The 13,558-nt window shown below is 44.9% G+C and overlaps 1 protein-coding gene and 1 long non-coding RNA gene across 3 annotated transcripts in view; one reads left to right on the forward strand and one right to left on the reverse strand.

The window, feature by feature from the left end:
- The window catches only part of HEATR4 (HEAT repeat containing 4), a 48,556-nt gene extending 35,021 nt beyond the window's left edge, over positions 1-13,535 (reverse strand). Inside the window, exons 1-2 of one of the 2 annotated variants that reach the window (XM_082733393.1) lie at positions 13,459-13,535; positions 643-1,592 (exon numbers count right to left, since the gene is read on the reverse strand). In XM_082733393.1, coding sequence (XP_082589519.1) covers positions 643-1,523 — 881 coding nt within the window. In that variant the 5' untranslated portion in view covers positions 1,524-1,592; positions 13,459-13,535. Of the gene's footprint in view, positions 1-642; positions 1,593-9,020; positions 9,759-13,458 lie in introns of those variants that run through there. The other variant, XM_082733392.1, reaches the window with a different exon arrangement.
- On the forward strand, positions 7,183-11,467 carry LOC309866133. Its single transcript, XR_014312430.1, has 4 exons — positions 7,183-7,549; positions 8,557-8,693; positions 8,835-8,994; positions 11,273-11,467. It is a non-coding gene; the product is annotated as an uncharacterized lncRNA (long non-coding RNA).
- Positions 13,536-13,558: the final 23 nt, after the last annotated feature.

Raw genomic sequence — 13,558 nt, forward strand, 5'->3', positions numbered from 1 at the left:
TTTTGGGAATCATAGCACTGGTCTTCCCTGGAGCTGTAAGTGAGAAGGAAGCAATCTGAGAAACACCCAGTCATCAGTCCTCAGGTTGATCAGTTCTCTGTCTAGCTGCCAGTCAGTTTTGGAGTCAGTGACACGTTGGCTCCTTATTCAAAGTGACACAAAACCAAACCTCAGAGCCTTGAGGTCTCTGCTTTCTCATTCTTGATATGGAGACATTTCTGAGAGCACCTAGATAGCAAAATAGCTCAGTCTGCTAGGAAAGGCCAAAAACCAGTCCCTCTAAAGGCAGTGGTTCTTAACTAGGAGTGATTTTGTTCCCTTCAGGGGACACGTGTCAATGTGTGGAGACATCCTTGGCTGTCACAACTGGAGAGTGCTGCTGGCATCCAGTGGGGTACTGCTAAACATCCTACAAGGTACAAGACAGCCCCCCACAACAAAGAAGGCTCCAACCCAGAAGGTCAGCAGTAGGTAGGTTGAGAGCCTTACTTTAAGGAGATCATAGAGAACAGGTTGGCAGTGGAGAGCACAAGAGGTTGGTGGGACAGTGTGTTCTGAAATAAGGAATGTGAACCAACCCAGGAGTCCTTGAAGGGAACCCAAGGATTCTCAAACGTGTGCCTGAGGCCCCAGCCGGTGTACCTATAATAAACAGAAAGCAGCAGCTCCGGCTTCTCTGGCTCCGAGGTGGGCAGGATAACACCTTCATCTTCAAATTCTGCCATTTCTTCTTTCTCCAGCTGTTTCAGTAGCTCCAGGTCGCTGGAGGAAGTAAGCTCATCCCGGATGTGGCTCCAGTCATATTGCTGGTGCAAAAAGCTCTGCCACTTGCTGGGGGATGCCCCAGGCCTCAGGGGACGTCTGCTCTGGATCCATCGGGCGGTGCGCTTGCTCAGCTTTTCCAGCACAATGGCTTCCCAGGCTCTGGCCTCCTTCTCGGAAGGGGGCAGCCAGGGTTCCCTCTCCTCCAGGTTCATGTCCAGAGAAAGTGATGGGCCTGGTATGTCTGGATCCCTGAAGGGATGAGGGATGAGAGGGCAAGATTTTTCCCAGCCCACAGTTGCTGGCTTGGATTCCTTCGGCTGCTTCTTAAGGTTGGCAGACCTTTCTGTCTTCACAGCTTGGGAGGTGACCCTTGCCGAGGGACCCGAAGAACGTGAGGGCTTGAAGCCAGTGGGTTTCACATACCGGTCCCTGCTGATCGGGGGAGGCTGGATGATGTGGCCTGCCTTGTAGAGATGGTCGAAGTTGTACTGGCTATAAGGGGTGCTGGGGAGCCCTCGCTGCCATACCACCTCCTGAGAAAAGGTAAGGTTTGTAGCGGCCTTTTTCAAATATTGGTTCTTGAGGTATGTGCACCGATGTGGGCTAACGTGGAAGACCGGAGGCACGCTGGACAAGGAAGCACACTCCTCATGTCCTGGTTTTGAGTGGCGAAAATTCATGCCCCATCCCAGCCGTGGGGGCAGCGACTGATGGAAATGGGGGGAAAGAAAGGTCTTTCCCTGTTGGGCTCTGGTCATTGTTTCCCAGCAAAAGCTTCCTTCCACACTTTCCTGGTACAGATGCAGGCTTGGAGGCGTGACCAGATCCTGTTGAGGGGATGGGAGGAATGGGTGAGAGCTCTAGGTCAGTAGAAATCAGTATCCCACAGCAGTACAGAAAAGAAATGGGAAGACAGATGGAGGAGCATGGGGTTGGAGGAGTAGGGAGAAGCCACATGAGTTAGAAGGACAAAAGTAAGAAATGGTTCAACATTCTAAATATTCCTTGTATCAGACCCTTGCTTCCAATTCTCCCCTTTGTCCCCAAAGTTCAGCCCCTCCTTTCCTTATGAAGAAATAAATTACCTCAAATATCGCTTTCTGTGTGTTTAAAGAGCTTATAGCATAGGGACTCCTGGGTGGCTCAGTAGGTTAAAGCCTCTGCCTTCAGCTCAGGTCGTGATCTCAGGATCCTGGGATTGAGTCCCACATCGGGCTCTCTGCTTAGCAGGGAGCCTGCCTCCCCCACTCTCTCTGCATGCCTGTCTGCCTACTTATGATCTCTGTCAAATAAATAAAAATAAAATCTTAAAATCTTAAAAAATCTAAAAAAAATAAAATCTTAAAAAAAAAAAGAGCTTGTAGCATAAAGTTCAATCAGCCTGGCATCCAGGGTTTTTCATGAGTGTAACCCCAGTTGATGACCTTCTCTGGTCATACCTCTCGAGTCTCTGAGTTCTATCTCTGCTATCTCTGCGTATTCCTCGGTCTACACGGTGGAGCTCCCTTTTGTGCCCTCTACCTGCAGTAGCCTTTCCTCCACATTGGACAAATTCTATCCATTCTTCTAGGCCTAGGTTAGTTCCTATCTGCTCCAGAACTTTTTCCTTTTTTTTCCCCCAGAACTTTTTCTTGACCTCTCCAGGCCTCCATGTCCCGCACAAATTTATAAATCACTCCAAGTCTGTACCAGTTTGTTTGTTTTTTTAATTCCAGTAGAGTTAACACAGATGCTACAGTATGTATAGGTGTACAGTTGTGGTTGCATACCAGTACTTTCACCTCTCAGTCCTATGGCACCTCACATTGTTAATTATTTGCCTCCAACTATATTACCCAAGGACCATGTCTTCTGTGTCTGCTGTCCTTCAAAATCACCCAGTACCTTTCCATAGTTCTACATAGTCTTCATTGTTAAAGTGTTTAATAGGGGGTGCCTGGGTGGCTCAGTGGGTTAAGCCTCTACCTTCAGCTCAGGTCATGATCTCAGGGTTCTGGGATCAAGCCCCACATTGAGCCTCACATCGAGCCCCACATCGGGTTCTCTGCTCAGCAGGGAGCCTGCTTCCCCCCTCTCTCTGCCTGCATCTCTGCCTACTTTTGATCTCTGTCTGTCAAATAAATAATATAAAATCTTTAAAAAAAAATCCTTAAAAAAAAAGTGTTTAACAGCTACAGAATATTTTACCAAGTAGGTAAGTCACCTTTTCCTTAATTATTGGGCAAGCTGTTTTCAGATTTTAGCTAGGATGGAAAACACCGTAGAGAACAAATGCCTACATTTAGTGCCTTTTTTTTTTTTTAAGATTTATTTTAAAGAGAGAGTGTATCTGCCTGCCCAACAGAGGGAGGAGCGGAGGGAGATGGAAAGGGAGAGCAAGCCTCCAGCAGACCCCCTCTGAGTGTGGAGCCTGACATAGGGCTCAATCCCAAGACCCTCAGATCATGACCTGAGCTGAAACCAAGAGTCAGACCCTTAACCGACTGAGCCACCCATGCTCTCCTACATTTAGGGCTTTTTAAAATTATTTTCCTGGGGCACCTGAGTGGCTCAGTGGGTTAAGCCTCTGCCTTCAGCTTGGGTCATGGTCTCAGGTTTCCGGGATCAAGTGCCACATCGGGCTCTCTGCTTGGAGGGGGAGCCTGTTCCCCGCCCCCCTCCCGCCCCGCCCGCCTCTCTCTGCCTATTTGTGACCTGTCAAAAAAAAAAAAATCTTAAAATAATTTTCCTTCTGAAGTCCCTCCTTGGTCTAATAATGATAATTGACAATTATCAAGGACAGACAGACCTCAGAGAGATTGTGGGTTTGGTTCCAGACAAATGCAATAAAATAAATATCATAATAAAGTGACTCAGATGAATTTTTTGGTTTCCCAGTGCATATAAAAGTTTGGTTTACACCACACTGTAGCTGATGGAATGTGTGATAGCAATATGTCTAAAAACCAATGCACATACCTTAATTAAAAAATATTGCTAAGTAACGCTCACCGTGAGCTTTCAGTGAGTTGTCACCAGAGATCACCATGACAAATGCCTTGATAACGAGAAAGTCCGAAAGACTGCAAGAATCACCAAGATGTGACACAGAGACACAAAGCGAGCAAATGCTATTGGGAAAATGGCACCAACAGACGTGCTGGACACAGGGCTGCCACAGACCTTCAGTCTGTCAAAAACAGAGGATCTGTGAAGTGCAGTAAAGCGAAGCAGCAGTGAGGTCTGCCGGCACATTGTCAAGGGCTTTTCCTAGGGACAATATTGTGGTTTTCCATGTGTATCGGAAGAAGTGGAGGCTCCGAGTGAGTAAAGGGGTTGCTTCAGATCACACAGGCTGTAAGTAGCAGAGGCAGGTTTTAAACCTCGCTGCCATACTCCTCCTCCAAAGCACTTAACCTCTATGACACACTGGCTTTCCAGTACCTTCTCTCCTTAGGACTCGATTTGGTCCACTTTGTTCTATTAAACCTGACCTGTGGGGGCGCCTGGGTGGCTCAGTGGGTTAAAGCCTCTGCTTTCGGCTCAGGTCATGATCCCAGGGTTCTGGGATCGAGCCCCGCATCGGGCTCTGCTCAGCAGGAAGCTTGTTTCCTCCTCTCTCTCTGTCTGCCTCTCTGCCTACTTGTGATCTCTGTCTGTCAAATAAATAAATAAAATATTAAAATAAATAAATAAATAAATAAACCTGACCTGTGGGTATATTTCTTTTTCTTATGAGCCTGCTTTTATCTATATATCCCTAGTCCAGAATTGATAACCTCACTCAATTAAATCATATATGATTACTATGATATCAGGAATTTTTGCATAGAAGACTAATTTAGTCATTCCATCTCTTCACAACTATGAAGGTAACATGGCCATAAGGGCACAGAGTATTTTAAAAGTGAAACCAAAAGAGTTAAGGCAAGGGTAGAAGGGGGTCACAAGTGACAATTTTCTGAAACAGTGCCTACTTTCACAGTTTGAAGATGAATTATTAGATGAAAACAACATTCATGTGCTTGTGCCTTAGTATTGCCTGATAGAACATTTTATCATTCTTTTTTAAAAAATTTTTATTTATTTATTTGACAGAGAGAGAGCATAAGCAGGGGTCGTGGCCGGCAGAGGCAGAGGGAGAAGCAGGCTCCCCATTGAGCAAGGAGCCCAATGCAGAGCTTGACCTGAGCTGACAGCAGATGCTTAACTGACTGAGCCACCCAGGTGCCCCACATTTTCTCATTCTTAACATATCAGTGTGTCAATTCTTGCTCCTAAGGCAGGGGGCATTTTGATCCTAAACACTTGAAAAACGGATGAGGACTGGTTTCACCCCAAGGTGACTATACAAAATGATTTTGAGTGTCCCCAGATATATATACCCTTTAGCAGGTGGTATATAGAATCTTTGGTTACAATGCCAGCATCCCACAAAGAATACCGTAGTAGGTAGCATTATCAGTTATTATAAATTGTCAAGCCATTATGATGGGTTATTGAAAAGAGGGAAACTCCTTGTGTGTTTCTGAAAAGGAATGAGGGCAGGTGCCTGGGTGGCTCAGTCATTAAGCATCTGCCTTCGGCTGAGGTCATGATCCCAAGGTCCTGAGATTGAGCCCCACATCATGCCCCATATCGGGCTCCCTCTCAGCGGGAAGACTGATTCTCCCTCCCCTACTCCCCCTCCTTGTGTTCCCTCTCTCACTGTGTATCTCTATGTCAAATAAAGAAATAAAATGTTTTTCTTCTTATTTTTATAAACATATAATGTATTTTTATCCCCAGGGGTACAGGTCTGTGAATCTCCAGGTTTACACAATTCACAGCACTCACCATAGCACATACCCTCCCCAATGTCCAAAACCCCACCTCCCTCTCCCTCCCCCACTTCCCCCCAGCAACCCTCAGTTTGTTTTGTGAGATTAAGAGTCACTTAATCTTGTTTCATTTATTCTTTTCCTACCCCTCAAAACCCCCATGTTGCATATCCACTTCCTCATATCAGGGAGATCATAGGATAGTTGTCTTTCTCCGATTGACTTATTTCACTAAGCATGGTACCCTCTAATTCCATCCACGTTGTCGCAAATGGCAAGAGTTCAAGGAAATAAAATCTTTTAAAAAAGAAAAAAAGGAATGAGGACAGGACAAAATGTTGGAAGGCTTTGGTCAAAAGAGTCTTGTCCTAGATGGACTTAGGGTCAGAAGACAAGTGTAAGGCCAGATTCTGTACTTCCCACCCCACCTGATTTGCCTCAGTGTGCCAGTCTGAAAATAGAGTTTGGTATCTGTTCTAATTTAGTGTTGATAAGAAGCTCAAAATTAGGGAACATGTATGATTTTTTTTTTTTTTTTTTTGCAAGCTACATAGTATTACATAACTGTGAAGAATCATCACTGGTTTAGAGCATGGACTATGCCCCTTAAGGTAAGTTTCTGGGGTCTATATGGACTATGCCCCTCAAGGTAAGTTTCTGGGAGCCAGACACAGGGCTTGATTCCAGGACCCCAGGCTCATGACCTGAGCCCAAGGCAGGCGCCCAACCAACTCAGCCACCCAGGAGCCCTTGTTTCTTATGATGACCAGTTAGATGGTACACTGGGCACTTAGGAAACAGGTCAGGAATACTGGGGCCCTTGGCAATTAAAAGAGAAGGTGGACAGAGAGGGAAGAAAAAATCCTCTGTATGGAGTTTGGAGGCTCCATATTATCCAAACTTAAATGTTACCTAGACCAACATTGAGGCAAGGTCCTCCTCCCAACAAATGGACCCTTAAGAACCAAAAGCAGGGTGTGCCTAGATGGCTCAGTTGCTTAAGCTGTCCAACTCGATCTCAGCTCAGGTCTTAATCTCAGGGTTGTGAATTCAAGCCCTGTGTTGGGCTCTGTGCTGGGCATAGAGCCTACTTAAAAATAAATAATTTAGGGGCACCTGGGTGGCTCAGTGGGTTAAGCCTCTGCCTTCAGCTCAGGTCATGGTTCCATGGTCCTGGGATCAAGCCCCACATGGGGCTCTCTGCTCAGCAGGAGGCCTGCTTCCTCCTCTCTCTGCCTGCCTCTCTGCCTACTTGTGATCTCTGTCTGTCAAATAAATAAAATCTTTAAAATAAATAAATAAATAAATAATTTTTTAAAAAAGAGCCAAAGCAGAGTGGCACATCCCAGGGGCCTTTATGTACTGACAGCATAAGAAACAAGGGCTCCTGGGTGGCTGAGTTGGTTGGGCACCTGCCTTGGGCTCAGGTCATGAGCCTGGGGTCCTGGAATCAAGCCCTGCATCTGGCTCCCTGCTCAGCGGAGTTGTCTGCTTCTCTCTCTCTCTCTGCTCCTCCCCCCACCCCCTGCCACTCATTCTCTCTGTCAAATAAATAAAATCTTAAAAAATGAAAATTAAAAAAAGAAACTGAATATACTACATCCTGTAGTCAGTCAAACCTGGCATAACTAAAGACCAGGTAATCTGGTAAACAGCAAGCACCAGCATTATCTCTGTACCTCTAGGAACCTGGCTAGACAGGCAGGAGTCAGGTTGGAAGGGTTAGGCCACATGCCTCCAAGTAAAACCTAACAGAAGAATCCAGATTCCAGTGAGTGATATCTCAAAGGTTTTTTTTTTTTTTTGTTTTAAGATTTTATTTATTTGACAAGACAGATTACAAGTAGGCAGAGAGGCAGGCAGAGAGAGAGGTGGGGAAGCAGGCTCCCGGCTGAGTGGAGAGCCCAATGTGGGGCTGGACCTCAGGACCCTGGGACCGTGACCGGAGCTGAAGGCAGGTGCAACCAGGCGCACCTATCTCAAAGGTTTTAAATTTAGTTCTACCTTTTGTTTCACCTTCCCAGTCCCATGCCTTCACCCCTGGTCTGGGACCATTATTCTGCAGAAATAATTGAAGTGGGCTGAATAATTCATGCTAAAAAGAGTAATGCCTTGCTTTTTCCTTGTTATTAAAGCAGCAGAAACCGCCACAGGAGGCTAAAAAGCAATAAGCCTTATTAGCACAGTATTTCTTTCTTTCTTTTTTTTTTTTTTAAAGATTTTATTTATTTATTTATTTAACAGACAGAGATCACAAGTAGGCAGAGAGGCAGGCAGAGAGAGAGGAGGAAGCAGGCTCCCCGCTGAGCAGAGAGCCCAATGTGGGCTCCTAGCACAGTATTTCTGAGAGCTTTAAAAAGTAATAGACTTCGGGTCGCCTGGGTGGCTCAGTGGGTTAAAGCCTCTGCCTTCGGCTCAGGTCATGATCTCAGGGTGCTGGGATGGAGCCCCACATCGAGTTCTCTGCTCAGCAGGGAGACTGCTTCCCTTACTCCCCTCTCTGCCTACTTGTCAAATAAATAAATAATCTTTAAAAAAAAAAAAAAAAAGGTAATAGACTCTCACCTCCACCCACAGAGTCTGGTTTTAAAGTAGGCCCAAGAGGGACAGTCAGCTTCCAGGACTGTATTAATGGTTAAGGACCTTCTATATCAGGATCATTTGAAGAGCTTGTTAAAAGGCAGAATCCTGTGTCCTACATCCTAGAATATTGATTCAGTACGGTGCAAGTGAAGTCTAGAAATCTGCATTTCAACCAGCTCTCACAGGTGTTTATACACATTAAATCTGGAGAAGCTACAGCCCCAGCAGGTATCCGTGGGGGTTATGAAGGAAGCTGGGTGGTGAGGGGAGAGCTGGATCAGAGAATACAGCCTCTGAACCTGGTTTGTTTCAGACCCCTCCCCCTGCTGCCTTTCTCATCTGAAAGTTCCTTCATTTTCCTCCTCTACTTTCTTTTTTTAAAAAGATTTTATTTATTTATTTGACACAGAGAAAGAGATCACAAGCAGACAGAGAGAGAGAAGCAGGCTCCCCGCCAAGCAGAGAGCCCGACGCGGGGCTTGATCCCAGGACCCCGAGATCATGACCTGAGCGGATGGCAGAGGCTTCACCCACCGAGCCACCCAGGTGCCCCTTCCCCCTCTACTTTCTAATTCCTGTTCCTTGCCATGCACTCACACAGATCTACTACGGTCTCTTAAGATTACTACAGAATCTCTGCCATAAACATTATTCTGTTCTAACTGTTCTAAGCCTTTTATCTTACAGATTTCAAATTGAGGTCCAGAGAGAAGAGACACAATGATCACAGTACTGGTTAATCCCTGAAGCAATTCTAACCCTTTTGACACCTAATCCAAAGGGTTTTCTACTACTTCAGACTGCTTTTCATCATTCAGCTGGCACTAAAAGCTCCTTTCAGATACTGGTAAAGTAGCAGTGTTTTCAAATTACCTTCAGGGTGGCCTCCCTCAGCCCAGTCTTCAAGGGGAAGCAAGGTTCTGCATCTTAAAACTTTCTTGGTTTCTTAGGTTCCAAAGCTGTTTATACTGGTTGCCAGGCAACCATCTCTTTAGAATTCCACAGGGCTACTGACAGAATTTGCAGGTTCAACCAGTGGTATCTTCGGCTATTTATTTTATTTACTTTTCTAAACAACTTTGGGAAGCTGCATTGTATTTCTTGATTGATGGTACAACAGACTGCTTGGTCATCCTTTGAAAATAAACCTCTAAGTTTGTGCAGCTCAATTATTTTTTCCCCCACAAGCATTCACCCAGCTCTGGCATGCTTCAGATTAGTAGGCTGATAGAACAAATAGTAAAGTAGAATGGGTTTCTCTTTGGGGTCCTTCCATCCCCCTTCCATTCCTCCACTTCCACTTACTCTCCTGCGATCATACAGTTCAATTCCATCTCTCCTGCTCCCCAAATCCTGGCTAGATGATCAGCTGGTGACACTTTTTACAAGGGGACTCTTCAAATTCCATATTTCTACTAGTATAATCCCAGCTCTCCAGAATTCTGGTCTTCTGAAGTTCCCTTATGAAAAGAATTTGTCCTGGGGCACCTGGGTGGCTCAGTGGGTTAAGCCACTGCCTTCGGCTCAGGTCATGATCTCAGGGTCCTCAGATTGAGTCCCGCATCGGGCTCTCTGCTCAGCAGGGAGCCTGCTTCCTCCTCTCTCTCTCTGCCTGCCTCTCTGTCTACTTGTGATTTCTCTCTGTCAAATAAATAAATAAAATCTTAAAAAAAAAAAAAAAGAAAAGAAAAGAAAAGAATTTGTCCTGACAGCAGGAAAGATTTCTGGGCATGAGGCTCTGTCTGTCTGGTTGACCTGAAGCTATTCAGGTGGTCATCATTTCTTGCTGACCAACTTAAGCACTCAATTTTAGTGCCTGGGCTCAAGTTATGCTCAGACCCTGGGACCCTTAAATAAAACCTTAAAAAAAAAAAGAGGGGTTGGGATGCCTGGGTGGCTCAGTTGGTTAAGTGACTGACTTCGGCTCAGGTCATGATCCTGGAGTCCCAGGATGGAATCCCATGTTGGGCTCCTTGCTTGGCAGGGAGTCTGCTTCTCCCACTGACCTCTCTCCTTTCAGGCTCTCTCTCTCTCTAATAAATAAATAAAATCTTTGAAAAAAAAAAAAGAGGGGCGTCTGGGTGGCTCAGTGGCTTAAAGCCTCTGCCTTCGGCTCAGGACATGGTCTCAGGGTCCTGGGATCGAACCCCACATCAGGCGCTCTGCTCGGCAGGGAGCCTGCTTCCTCCCTCTCTCTCTGCCTGCCTCTCTGCCTACTTGTGATATATCAAATAAATAAATAAAATAAAATCTTAAAAAAAAAAACCTGGGACACTTACAAAAGGCAAAAAAGCATGGTTTCTGAGATGAAAAGACTGAGAGACTTAAAAATTCAACAGAATTACTGTATGAGCTAGCAATTCTACTACTCATAAGTATATCCCTGAAAGAATTAAAAGCAGGGGCTCTTAAACAGGTATTTATAGACCCATGTTAATAGCAGTGCATTCACAATGGTCAACGTGGAAAAAACCCAAAACCCATCAGTAGATGAACAGACAAATAAAATGTACGGCACACACACAGTAGACTACTGGGCCTTAAAAAGGAGGGAAATTCTGATACATGCTACACATATGGGTGGATATGGAAGGCGCTAACTGAAATAAGTCAGACACAAAAGGACAAATACTGTATGATTCCACTTATATGAGGTACCTCAAATAGTCAAATTCCTCAAGACGGAAAGTAGAGGGGCACCTGGGTGGCTTGGTGGGTTAAAGCCTCTGCCTTTGGCTCAGGTCATGACCCCAGGGTTCTGGGATCGAGCCCCGCATCAGGCTCTCTGCTCAGCGGGGAGCCATCTTCCCCCTCTCCCTGCCTCTCAGTCTACTTGTGATCTCTCCTTCTCTCTGTCAAATAAGTAAAATCTTTAAAAAAAAAAAAAAAAGATGGAAAGTAGAATAGTGGTTTCCAGGGGCTGCAGGGGTTTTCAGCTTGAGCGATGAAAGAGTTCTGGAAATGGATAGTGGTGATAGTTGCACTATACTGTGAGTGTACTTAGCTATATGATTAAAATGGTAAGTTTTATGTTTGTATAATACCACCATTTTTTTAAAAAACCACTTAATTATGAAAGTCATCTTATTTCTTTTTCTTTTCTCTCTCTCTTATTATTTTTTTAGTAGGCTCCATGCCCAGTGTGGAGTCCAAGGTGACCCTAAGATTAAGACCTGAGCTGAGATCAAGAGTCAGAGGCTCAACCAACAAAGCCACCCAGGTGCTCCAGCCATGTTATTCCTGATTAAAATTCTGGGTAAAGAAGAAAGTTAAAACTACCCAAAATACCCCAATGCCTAAGAAACAACAGTGTGGATAACTGCTGATCTCTACCTGCTTTCAGTGTCGTGAAAATTTCCCCATCATATTCTGCTACAGCATCTCTAATGGCTACATATCTTCTGTTATATGACTGCATCACAATTAAATTGATTAGACCAAATTTATATTGCTGGTTGGTTTCTAACTTTTCCTCTATTAAAAGAACAATACAAGGGGCGCCTGGGTGGTTCAGTGGGTTAAGACGCTGTCTTCGGCTCAGGTCATGATCTCAGGGTCCTGGGATCGAGTCCCGCATCGGGCTCTCTGCTCAGCAGGGAGCCTGCTTCCTCCTCTCTCTCTCTGCCTGCCTCTGTGCCTACTTGTGATCTCTCTCTGTCAAATAAATAAATAAAAAGAACAATACGATAAGCATCCTTATGGCCAATATATACATACATCCATGAATACTTAGAAGAAATTCCTAAGGTCAAAGAGAATGCACCTTTTAAACATTTTCAACCAGTTTGCTCTGAAAAGGTCATAAATCCGTCAACAGTGTATGAGTATCTGTTTTACAAATCTTTACCATAGGACATATCACGTGAGAACAGCTGCATAACGGTTCAGAGCACAGAGTGGGATCTGACTGCAAAGATAGAAATCCCAGTATTTTAGGACACTTGGGAAGCTTAGTTAAGTATCCGCCTTCAGTTCAGGCTGTGATCCCAGGGTCCCGGGATCAAGTCAGTGGGGAGCCTGCTTCTCCCCCTGCCACTCCTCCTACTGTGTGATCTCTCTCAGACAAATAAATATTAAGAAGATCTTTAAAAATAAATAAATCCCAGTATTTTTAGTGGCTTGATCTTCAGCAAATCACTTCACCTCTCCCTCCAGGCCTTAATTTTCTCATAAAGCTCTTGAGAGGATTAGGAACTATTATTATTTACTTTCTTTAGTTTCTGTGCACAAAATACACTGAAATATCCCAAAGAACCAGTGCAACACTAATTAGAGCTTCAGAGAATCGCATGATTAATAACCAGCAGGAGCTGAGAACATTTGAAACTAGGTAAAAAGGCTTGGTTGGGAAGGTCCTTGAAGGGTGTGGTCTTATGGGGACCAGTGGCAAACAGCTGCTATGGGCTTGAGTGGAGCTTACACATTTTGCAGGTTTCTCTAATAAATATATATTTAAAAAATCATGAATATAAGATCCAATACAAGGTCTTAAAAGGGGCCTGAAGTTAAGTTTAGTGAAAAATCCACCACTAGGTAGAACCCATCCACAGTTTATGAAAAAGTGGGGGAAAGGTGAGCCGTCCCAGAGGAGAGAGAGATAACCTTTGCCTAAGTACAGTAGCTATGATCTCATTTGTCTATTTTTATACCTATAAGGAAAAATGCACTGGTCACACAGCTAGTAAAACTCCAGGCCTCTTAAATGTGGGGATGGTGTGGAAGATAAGCCTATACACAGGTAATACACAAACAAAACACTATTATGCACACTTTTAACGAAACTTCATGATAATTAATGAGAGGAAATTACTCAACAAACTGATAAAAAAAAAAAAAAATTCCAGTGCTCCAGTCCTCTTAGGTGTTAAGAATTTGGCAACTGGAGGGGTGCCTGGTAGGGTCAGTCAGTTAGGCTCCCGACTTGGTCTCAGATCCTGATACCAGGGGTGCCAGCCGCCCATGGGGCTCCCTGCTCAGCGCACAGCCTGCTTCTCCCTTTCTCTTCCCCTCCCCCCACAACCACTCGTTCTCATGCTCTATCTCAAATAAATAAAATTATTAAAAAAAAAAACTGGGTGAAAAATAACAAAACCCCCTTCAAAATTAATTAAAAACAAAAACTGGCGACTGGAGACTTTTCCCAGCTGCCACAACCCTTCAGAGCCAGCTTCTTGATCGGCAAACACTGCGCGGACCAATGAGCTTCCCAGAAGAACTTCGAAAGTCTTCCCCAATAGTGCAGGTTTTTCAGTACGTAAAGCAAGTTCATGCGTGTCATTTTCCCTCTTGCTTTTACATGTAAGTCACTGACCTGGCGGGACAGGAGTCTGGCCCTCCAAGCTCAATTTGTCGGGCTCCTCGGCCCCACCGGGCGCTTACCGTGCGGATGACGCAGCCCGCCGCTAGAGGCT

The sequence above is a fragment of the Mustela nivalis genome (assembly GCF_964662115.1).
Source record: "Mustela nivalis genome assembly, chromosome: 6".
Classification (NCBI taxonomy): Eukaryota; Metazoa; Chordata; class Mammalia; order Carnivora; family Mustelidae; genus Mustela; species Mustela nivalis.